Genomic DNA, 12,109 nt, shown 5'->3' with positions numbered 1-12,109 from the left:
TTTATTCGAGTTCTCTGGAATGTATTATTAACTTTATTAAAATTTATTTTTAAATATTCGCTTACAGAAAAACAATTATGTGCTAACTACAGGTAGGTACATATGAATATGAAAAATAAAATAATCAAGGATAAATATCTACAAATAAAATAAAATATCATAAACAAACAGTAACCTCAAAAATAACTTCTTACACGCGCAACAGTGTACTGCGAACTGAACGGACGGCGAACATCTGGCCCGATAAACAGGTGTGCCAATCAACTGGAGTCAACTGTATTATCTTTAAAAATTGTAATATTATTTTTTTTCTTAAATAATGAATTAACCGGTCAGCAACGTAAGCAGATATAAACGATAAAATAACGATAGCAGTCAAGTACAATAAGCGTGTTTACACGTCAACGCGTGTGTTTCCACAAAAATCGTCATAACTCCGTTATTCTTCTAGTGACATCCCTAAAACAAAAAGTAAAATATTCGTATTGAATGAAGCTTCACATCTCTATTCAAAGTTATCCATAGAAACCCGTAAAAAGACCTACTCAGTGGAAGCAAATTTTACCCGCCAAATCGTAAAACGACGCCAAGAAAGCCGTTTGACGTGCCGACCCGCCTTGCAAGTTTAATTATTTTTTTTAAAATATATTTTGTATGAAATGGTCAAAAAGTGAAGTGACAGAATTGTTTATTGTACATTTGTACGATGAAATAAGTGTTTTTTTTTTACATTATCCGTGATTTTAGTATCGTTTTTACATAAAACATTACAGGTGAGTCATTTTTACAATTTTTTCATGTTTCCATTCTAAATTTAAATATTTACAAATGTTAATATTTATTTATGATACAACAATTTGAAAGCCTATTTTGTAACCTTTCTAAAACAGTTTTTACTATTCGGCTCCGTTCAGTAATGTTTCATTTATAGAGCTTTGATTGTGAGGCGGTAATAACACAACGTTTTCGTGAAATTGACATTTCGGTAAAGACATCTTAGCTTCAAGTTCGCGAAAAGTCGGAGGGGTTAATTAAATTGAAAAATAAAATGTTTGTATTTTGGCAGCTAGAACGTGCTCTCTTATTCATTAATTCAATTTGGTAACCGTATGTAAGGGTGTGACGATGCATTTATATTAATACTGATATCTTCATCTAATTTCATATGTAAATTAATTTCAGGAGCGTGCCTCGGGGGTGGAAGTACGCGGAACGAGCGTGATGTGGGGCCGCGCCGGAAACAGATAGCGACAGTGCTGCCTCGACTGCAGGTCCTGCTGTCCCCCTTCGGACGGCAAGGGGGCCCCCGCCCCCTGATGCCCCTCCCTCCCTCCCGCACTGTGGGGCTGCCTGGCGAGCCTTCCATGGAAGCACTAGACGCATCGAGCGGCAACATACATCACAAGCTGATCGCCGTGTTTGAATGATGCATATTGAGGAGTTACAACTGACAGATGATCAACACCACTTTACATCTACTCTACTTTTATAACATGTTCAATTGAATCTTCTGAGAGAGCACATTCTTCAATAGATGTACAATCTAAAGATTCTAAAGTGTTGCAAGATATATATTATGTTTTTATCGAGGAGTTACAGTTGATGTTCAACCACAATGTTATCTCTAATCTTATTAAAATAACATTTTAACCTGATCTACGCGGCTGTGATCCATCTGTCGCTATCGCATGTCACTTATGTGATCCGTGAAACTTCACTAAAACACAAGCATTGTGTCAAAACGTGCCACGTGGTGGGATAGATTGCGTTAAAAATGTTAAATGGCACATATTATTGAATCTGTTTAGAGAGCACATGCTACAATCTACCATCTAAAATGTTACAAAGTTTGTGAGTTTATATTAAAGGTAAAAAGGTTCAATCAAAATTGGTTCTTTTTGATTTTTTATTGTAAACTTCATGTGTCAATAGAGGTGCAAACCTTCAAAACAGGTGCTTGATGTATATTATGGAGTTACCGCAGTTAAAAACAATTTTGTACTTCTGTACGGAATTTCATAACAATTTGGACTTCTACTTACAGAGCTTCGACTGTGCCAATTTTAACATTATTACTGGATTCAAGAATTCATAACTTCAACAATCATTAATTATTAAAACCCTCAATTTAGTCTGACAAAGACACATGAAATAAAAAAGCAATGGTCGCAACTGGGGCTCGAACCCAGATCCTCTGGTCTTTCCCAGACTGGCATCTCTTCCAAATGAGCTATTACCACCCCATTACATTCCGTCATTTTTTATCTCATACTTCCATTTTTTAATACTACACTATATAACATCTTCAATTATTATTTTTTGCGTCTTTGTCTGTTTCGTATTTTCATTGAGAGTTGTTGATTTTATCTTCTTCAATGATTAATTATTACAATGCAGTTATTAGTTTCTACAAGTTATCCCTAGTAAAATAAAATTGAATTAACCCGTAGGAGCCGGCAATAATATTCAATAAATAAAAATACATGTTTGTAAAGGCCAACATGAAGACAATATCATACTTGATAAAGTGACATTTTGATTTTTGTGTTTCACAAACCCTGTAGGAGTAATGTCCAAAGGCAAAATGAATGCCTAAGGTCGACACTGCAATTACGGTGCTTCGTAACGTGCGTGGGCACCGCTTCGCGCTAGCTCCGGCTTCTAAGGGTTAAAACCCAGTCACATTTAACTTTTTAACGTAACAAACTAAACTTCTCGAGACACATTGTGATAAACGTACATCATGAGTTGGAAATGTGCAACAACCTTGTCTCCCTGATAAAAATAAGTATCCATCATTGAATAACATAACAAACATGATTGTTATATTAATGTGTTGCAAACGTACGTGTTTAATTCGAACATGTTGTGAAAGCGCTACACTCGTGTGACCCTGTTGAGTAAAGTATAACATCGTTATTTCTGTAACCCTTTCTTCTAATTGAAAAAATATCTTACTATGTATCTAGATCTCCCAGATATAATGTTCAAACTATCTCCCTGTTAATATACTCTATCTTAGTTGTGTAAAATATATCAAAATATTCCTTTTCAGTATGGATACGTAATATTGTAAATTAGTCCAAAATGTATACTGTTTATATGAAATTTTATGACTATTCTTCAAGAAGTGTATTCAAACTTTTCTGTTCTTCCATTGATATCTTCTTCATTTTAAAAACTCACCTAAAATAGTAGTGACAATATGAAATAAATGTGGAACCAAATAGATTCATCTACAGTTTTAGAATTCCTCATCATTATGCTTAGCGTATCAATAAATTATTCAAATAGTGAAATGTTGGTGTAGGATGTTAAAGTGCTTCGAGGGTGTGGGTAATGGACTTGAAAGTAGTTTTAGAATATTGACATTGTGAAAAGTGAATAAAAATTGTGAGTTTTTATAGAGTTGTCAGAATTTATAGCTGTTAAAATGTTACCATGATAATTCGTCCATAAATAATCGTCGTCAAAGTCTATTTATGTCCAGAAACAATTATTTATTCCGCTTAAAATATTGATATGCAGTAATTTTGTTCATCGTCACAGAGAAGCAATACAGTGCTGTATCAGATAAAGATTCTGTAGTAATTCTGTACATCACCACAGAGGAGCAATACAATGCTGTATCAGATAAATATTCTGAAGAGCAGAACTTGGAAGCAAACTGCTCAAAATATATATAAAACTTAAATACAACATCTTATTTTGTCTAATAAGACATTGTGCCTAATCTAAAAAGAAGAAACAAAATTAGAAAAATTAAATCAAAAATCTTTGGACTACTCTAGGAAATGAATTATAATGAACCATGAATCTCACAATCTAATGAGCGTGAGACATGTTGTAAGAATGCCAGATGACAGGAGACGCAGGGGTAGGCTGAGGAAGACTGCGTGGAAGAGGATTGGAGCAAGACAGGAAGGTCTGTGGACTGGAAGTGAATGACGAAGGAGCATATCCAGTGGAAAACATTTTTGAAGGAGGCCAAATTCCACCCTGGGATGTAGCACTGTGATAATGATGAGAACTTAGAAAGAAAATTGTAGCTTTCACTCCAGTCTTGTAACTAGAATCCAGATTGATCCAAATACAATAATAGAAAAGTATACCTTACATTCGACAGTTACTGTAATATGGCTTCCATATTGTGACATTATTATGTATGTTTCTAAGCGTTTATTTTTATTGTTTTTGGACAAAATGTCTTTGAACGTTGCAAATTGGACATTGAGCCGTCAAAACAAATAATGGTTGTGCAAGACATAATTTCATCGCAATAAACAAAAATATGTTGCATCACAAACGTTTTTATATAATATTGCGCTGTATTTTGTTGGCGCTTTCAGAATACGGGCCGTTGTGTATATTGTATAGCTTTGTTAATATGTAGATTCAACAGTGATTGTTAATGTGTAATACATATTTTTATTTTGCAATAATTAACAAATAACTGCAACTTTCTTTGTTAACCTTATCTATGCTGCTGTTGCATATGTGATCCATAAAGTTTCTCTAAAACACATAATGTGTCAAAATGTGACGCTTGATGGGATAGATTGCGTTGTAACGGCCAGAATTGTTAAGGTTATTTGATTCTATTCAGACGTGTCGCGCGAGAAGGACAACTATAATGATAATTAATATTTGTACATTACGTTGTGAATACATATTTAGATTTTTGTATAATGTATAATAACTACATATTTATTTTTAGATTGATGGGATTATTGATAGTCGAATTAGCTTATTTGCCAATATTATATAAGTGAAGGTATTTATTTTCATTGGAGCATTCGGTGTATTGAATTCTGTACTTTCCAACGATACAAGAGGATGTTGATTAGGTTCGTAGAACTGAACCAAGATATGTTTTGCAATGGAAATATTCCTATGTAGCTTCAACATAGTGATTATTGTTTGAGATAGGGGTTATTTCCCCACCTATGAGTAAACTGTTGATTAGTTCTACTATGTATTAGTATATTATCTGTTTCACCGCTGCTGAGTAACGGTACCCATCAAGCAAATGTATTTTTTTACCGCCATTTTAATCCTATGATTAAAATTACTAGACCAGTAGTTACTTAACAGTTTAACCCCAATAAATACCCCCTTAGTATGTTAATTTCCATGTGTGTGCTGGAATAAATAATGTTAAAATTGTACCTAGCTTGGATAAGACGAGGGACAGCTTGTTTCACAGAATTCGAATAATTCACCAAATTTCAATGTTAATTTTCAAGTTCTGTTTTTATATTATTATGGGCCAGTTACTTGACATATAATAATTAAAATGTAATAACAAAACTTGAATAGAACTTACACAGAACTTGAAAATTAACTTGGAAATTTGATGAATTATTCAAATTCTGTGAAATAACCCCTCCTTAATATTTTTAATTACTACATGGTTTTTGAGTGTATGTTTTTGAAATAATTTATTTACTAAAGTAAATGAATTCCTTTTTTTGTTTAGACTGATTTTTTTCTGACATAATAAGACTGTCTAATAATTGTTACATTTCACATATAATATCAAATCTGATGACTCTATCAGGGTGGCCACAGACCTGGAAAACCGGGAAAACCGGGAATTATCAGGGAATTTTACCGAACCGGGAATTATCAGGGAAATGTCAGGGAATTTAAAAATATTCTTAAAATATCAGGGAATTCCAAAAATAAAATGAAATTCGTTATTTACGATTTGTGAAGTCCCAAAGTTGTCTTTTATTACTTTTACTTGCGGCGTGTGTAACAAAAGATATGCCGACAAAGACAAACTAGATAAGTAGGTATTTTTTATTATTATTTTCGTAAATAGCCCTTGCAACACAATCATGTCGTAAACCACCCGCCTTGGTTTTTCCCCTATACTATGTAGGTGCGAAATCTGTAAAGAAAAAGCTAGCAAAGTTACAACAAAGTGTCAAAAGGGTCGGACACCCAGTACGGTCGTAATAAAATTTAAAGATCATCATTATCAACATTTTTACAAAGTGTCAATACAGTAGAACCTCGTTAATTCGAAATCCACGGGACATCAAAAATCAAATTTCGAATTAACGAATTCCCACGTAATTCGAATTTTTATGAAAAAAAAAAAATACGCCGAAAATCGATTTTCTCGGCCGCCTCTTCAAATCCGGGTGGTATTTTAGTTGTAAATTCGTATTAATACCAATTATTTCTTTATTTTCGCGGCCGATTACCGTAGCGGCGGGCCCTTTAAATTCAGATATTCGCAATAAATTCGTAAAAATGCTATATATTTACGCGTAAATCGAGATTCCGTTGCCGATTTCGGTCTCGGCCTACCCTTTAAATTGAGATATTCGTAAAAATACGATATATTTCTGCGTTAAACGAGAATTTGCGGCCGTATTCCGTCGCGGCCGGCTCTTAAAATTCAGATTCGAAAAAAATTCGCAAAAATACGATATATTTCCGTGTAAATCGAGAATGCGCGGCCGATTTCCGTCGCGGCCGACCCTTTAAATTAAGATGTAAATTCGTAAAAATATGAAATATTTCCGCGTAAATCGAATTTTATCGGCAGTTTTTCGTCGCGGCCGGCCTTTTAAGTTAAGATATTTGAAGTAAATTCGTAAAAATATGTCATATTTCGGCGTGAATCGAAATTTTTCGGCCGATTTCCGTCGCGCCGTATTTTTTAACTCGGATATTCGAAGTAAAGTTAGTAAAAATACGATATTTCCGCGTAAATTGAAATTTCGCGTCCGATTTCCGTCGCGGCGGGCCCTTTAAAATTCAGATATTCGAAATAAATTCGTAAAAATACGATATATTTACGCGTAAATCGAGATTTCGCGGCCGATTTCCGTCGCAGCGGGCCATATAAATTCAAATGTTCGAAATAAATTCGTATATATACGATACATTTACGCGTAAATCGAAATTTCGCGGCCGAGTTTTGTCGCGGCCGACCCTTTAAATACAGATATTTGGTGTAAACACGTAAAACTACGACATATATCCGCGTAAAACGTATTTTCTCGGCCCTTCAAACTCGGATATTCGAAATAAATTTGAAAAAATACAACATTCCAGTGTAAATCGATTCAGATTTACAAAATAATAATACTAATTAGGACGATGTATAACCACGTAAAAATACATTTTTCGGCGTTTTACCGCCACGGCTGACTTTTAGATTCATATTTACGAAATATTATGATTTATTTTCGCAAAAATCAATTTTTTTCGAATTACACGAACAAATTTTCGTGTGCGGACAAAAATAAATTTCGAATTACGAATTAACGAATTTCGAATTAAAAAACCATTTTGTATGAAAAAAATTTTGTGCGGAAATTTTTTTGGCGAAAATTTCGAATTACGCGTTTTTTCGAACTATCGGGTTTCTACTGTACTTACTTTTGTTTATTTGTCTATTTTTGTCTGGTCTTTTCATTTGTACACAAATTGTCTTCAGGCGAAATATCATAAATTTGTAATAAGTGTATTTTGTTTTGAATAGATCATTGTGGTGCAAGGAAATAATAAATGCTTTAGATGACGGAATTCCCTTTATTTATGTATCTGTTCTAATTTTCTGGCGTAGATGAAAATAGTGTTTCAAAAATAAAATTTTGAACGATATGTCCTTATACCAAATAAAACATATCAGGGAAAAATATAGAAACTGCCCTGGAAAACCTGGAATTATCAGGGAATTTTGAAATCCGTTTTTTGTGGCCACCCTGCTCTATCATCACGTTTAAAGTCTGTGTTTATTTAATAATTATTGAAGAAAAACCAAATTGACTAAAAAGTCATTATAATTCTTATGTAGTTACCTTATTTTTTTTTACTTTTTATGTAGTTTTATTAAAACATATTGCCTCATTAAAACATGTTGCAAAAACTGTAACCTGTTACCAAGGCCGGCCCTGGGTCAAACGGCGCCTGGCCCAAGTAGAATTTTGGCGCCCCTTGTCAAAACCAGTAGATGCCCAGGCTCTAGATAGTAGGTAGGTGATCGCTGTAATCAATTATATTTGGATGATTTGTGTTTTGCATGTAGCGCCATTATTATGAAAAATAATCTCATTGGCAATGTATCATGTGAAGCATTATCAGCGCCTTGGCGATTCGGTGCCCGGAGCGAACTGCTCCAATAAGGCCGGTCCTGCCTGTTACAAAAACCGGTAACGGTCATAAATAAAAAAGTGGATAAGAGTTTTAAACGGTTTCAATAAATCATTGTAAAAACTGTTATCGTTTTACAAAACATAAAATGCTTGAAAATGTCACTGTAATGTGCAACTGTGTATTATTGAGTCATGTCGCAAATGCGCAATTGAATCATAATTGTCATTGAATTATGTTTGCGAATTTAATTGCAACGTGTTGTAAATCTGCAATACTTTAAGTGTGAATATTAGTCATAATCATTAGTTATTACATAATGTGTTATAGTGAACATTAGTAGCTTTTAAAAGAACAAATATGATTAAAAATATATGTATATTCATGTTTTGCATCGCAATTGCAGCTATTTTAAGGTATTAAAAATAAAATATACAATGTCATAGCTTTATTATAGCTTGGAGTAAAAAAAATATAAAATGGCTGGAACCATTGTAATTAATAGATATTATTTTTCATACAGATTTATTGCGTTAAACATTTTTAACATTCCTCATTATTATTTAGCATTAATTACATGCTTCATTACTTCATACCAAAACTATTTATTTTTTCAGACAAGTGTAAAAATGATATCATTCGCTATTAACTTTATTTTTCTACTTTAGCTATTCCTTAATCTTTATACCTTCCTTTCCGAACTGAAATCCATTAGTTAGGTACTGTAAAATTATTATCCTTACATCTTCGTTTTCATTCTAGACTGTTTCCCTGTGACAAATTTTTCATTGATAAATGAAAAATATTTTGAATTTATGCATATCGTCCTGTGGTGCCATACATAAAAATATTCTAAATTTGACCTAGGGTCATTGATGAATGTATCATGTTGAAGTAGGAACTTTTCCGCATTTTTTTATTTTGTTTTATTTTAAATCCATTTATCTTAGATTATTCTTCGGTAGCCAACCTACATATAGAAACCCCAGACTGCCTACGTGGGGAAGGGATTAAACCAGGGGGGTATAACTCTGATCGAAAATTGAAACCGAAATATTGTGACATCATTTGTTTGCCTAACTATATCCACCAATGAAAAACTCTGAGAGTCTATTGAATAAACTTTCAGAGTTTTTCATTGGTGTATAGTATAATAATTAAGCTCCGAATGAGAATTGTACTGTCTATATATTGTCATATCTATGGTTTTTTAGGACCAATTTGTTTCATACAAAAAGCCCGAAGATATCGATCTAGTGAGTGGTTTATTTATGGATTAAACCATTTTACTTTCAATGCATAAGTAGAGCAGTTTTTATTTTGCAATAAAATTATTATATTTTTGGACATTTTAATCTGGTATTAGTTGTTCATGTTTGAATGACTATAAATACAAATATAGCTTTAAAATTATAAATTCTATTATGCAAAGAGTCCTCTTTCTTTGTGTATCCTACATTGTTTCTTTTTTTCTCTCCACTGGCAACATTACTTTAAATTTGCAAAGAAAAATAAACAATTTATTAATGTTTTTTTATAGAATTTATTTATTTGTATAATTTTGATAAAAACCAGTGGTCTCAAACTGGCGGTCCGCCAAATGATTTCATCAGACCCTTGTTATTATTATTCTGTATTATTATCGATCAAATATTATTGAAATAATGCGCTTTCAAATTATTCATAATCACAATATAATATACAATGTAATGTGCCTGTTCTGGTCACTGTTTTTATGTATATTGATCAGATGGTGTTGCTTGATATTATTGTTCTTATTGTATAAGTTTATATATTGATTAAAGCAAGTCAGACGAGAGATATATCTCCCGTTTGTGACTAGCTTAATTCTTAAGTGAGGCTATCGCCGATTTTTTTATAGTCTTGTGAATTGTTAAAGGGAATAATGTAAATTACTGTCAATACCTTGTTTGTGGGGAAAATATTTTTCAGTAAGTGTAAAAAATCGAAAGGCAATTTATTAGAATTAATTTTGTGATGTTGAAAGATTTATACGAAATAATAAAGCGTAGGTTGTGGGCCAGGATCGTCATGGGTGGCTTTCTATTTGCCTAACATTTCAGTGGAATGGTGCAATTGTTTTTACATTGTAATTTCTTCGGCACAAACTGTCAGAATTTAGTAAGCGGTATTTTCCCACCTTGTGGTGAAAGTCATTCAATTATTAACCGTATCAGTATGATTTGTGTTTGTGAAGTTTCCTCATTCAAATCTTTTGGGAATGATTTTACGTATTGACACAGTATAATTTTGTTAACTCATCCTCTGCAATCAATCAACCCTCCCTATATTATGCTTAGACTGACATCCAAGATGGCTGCCAATTTTTTTCAAATGTAATTGCTTTCACATGTATATGTTTATGTTCTTACATAACAATATCCAAATGTTTGAATTTGAACAAGACGCGGGTCATGTATATTATCAGTCCGTATGACCCAGACGGTGTATGCCTCTATATAGGAAGGTTTTGAATCAACTGCTTCTATAGTTCAATGGAATGGTGCCTGCCATACAGCGCACCGCAATCGTAGCCTGAAGAGCTAGGATTTGATACTTTTCTTTTTACTTCCAACAAAATAATTTTTTTGACCACAAACGAATTCTAAAAGTTTGTCTTTTCCTTCATTTTTAACTTACGGTTTTTGGAAATTTATTAAATATTTGTCGTTTTTTAGGGGCTAAAGCTAAGTTGTATTAATTACATATAAATATTATCTATTGATTTTTTAAATATATTTAATAATGTTAACGGCACGTGTTATGCATATTACGATCTTCATGGTTGCTCGCACCTGCGCTACATGTTGTGAATAAAATGTTTTTACGTGTGTTGTATATTGTTTACGCAAGCTTTAATCACATTTAAATTATTGATATTTAAAACATTCCTTTATTCACAGATTATTTTTTTATGATACAAATTATTTCACTTGTGACTTTTGAAACAATTCCTTCCATTGCTGAATTTTGATTTATGATCTCAACTTATAACCAGTTTGTCATATTTCTTGAATTCATACGTACTTAATGGGCTTATCTTAGAACTTATTTATTAGTATTTTAGTTATGTGAACAAGACTCAAACGCCAAAGATTCTTCAGAGAAAATATTTTAATCCTCGGTAAATTTAAATAGACATACTTCACTAGTGTGTTTCCAAATAAATACCTCATGAATTCTGAAAAAATAGTTATTATACTCTCTCCGGTAACCGTTTTTGAAATAGTTGTTAGTATCGTTCTTATTAAAATAAAGTAATTAAAATAATACGTAATTTGTTTGTTGTGATTGATCTGACAAATAAAAGTTAACAAAAATGTAAAATGGTAAAAAAAATGCCCAGGGGTTATTGTTATCAATTACAAGTTTGTGTTTATATATTTTATAATTTGTTAGTTTATAAGGCTTTGGCAGATTGTCAATTTGTGCGTGGTGTGTCAATATATTCTGTAAACCAACCCAAAATCAATAATAGAGATGTTTGGTTTATTACGCATTAGTGCCAAAACAATCACGCAGGCTTATTGTGATGTTTTTGAAAGCTTGTGTGCCATTTAAATGTACTTTCTGTGTTAAAATAAATTAGATTATATTTTCCATGACGCGTAATTTCCTAGATGTGTCATGCTCAGTTTTCATTTAAAGTATATTATTTTTACGGTGCTATCCTATCAAGAATTCAGGTAATCCATGAAACTCGACATCTTTGTATTCATTGTGTGGTGCCATATTAGATATTAAGAAACCAAAATCATTAGCTTTATTTAATTTTTTTAAATAATATTGTAAAAATTCTTTCTCGTGGTGCCTCCAACCACATTGTTTTGTTTTCATATTTGACACTGAACTATTATCTCTTCCCGGGTTAATGGGGTGAAGTTTGTGTAGGTCTTACTGCGTTGAGGGTCAGATCGTGAGAGACTGGTTAAGAGGGTCCATTTGACCTCTCCAGTCAGACTCTCGGCCTTGC

The 12,109-nt window shown here is 32.7% G+C and overlaps 1 protein-coding gene across 1 annotated transcript in view; it reads left to right on the top strand.

Moving 5' to 3' along the window:
- LOC149413809 (bridge-like lipid transfer protein family member 3B) overlaps nt 1-5,553 on the top strand; it is a 74,017-nt gene extending 68,464 nt beyond the window's left edge. The window contains exon 28 of the mRNA XM_089644742.1: nt 1,183-5,553. Coding sequence (XP_089500868.1) covers nt 1,183-1,248 — 66 coding nt within the window. The 3' untranslated portion in view covers nt 1,249-5,553. The remainder of the gene's footprint in view (nt 1-1,182) is intronic.
- Nucleotides 5,554-12,109: the final 6,556 nt, after the last annotated feature.

This window comes from Hesperophylax consimilis, chromosome 21 (genome assembly GCF_061612785.1).
Source record: "Hesperophylax consimilis isolate HC1 chromosome 21, BYU_Hcon_1.0, whole genome shotgun sequence".
Lineage (NCBI taxonomy): Eukaryota > Metazoa > Arthropoda > Insecta > Trichoptera > Limnephilidae > Hesperophylax > Hesperophylax consimilis.
This window is presented reverse-complemented; position numbering and strand designations above follow the sequence as displayed.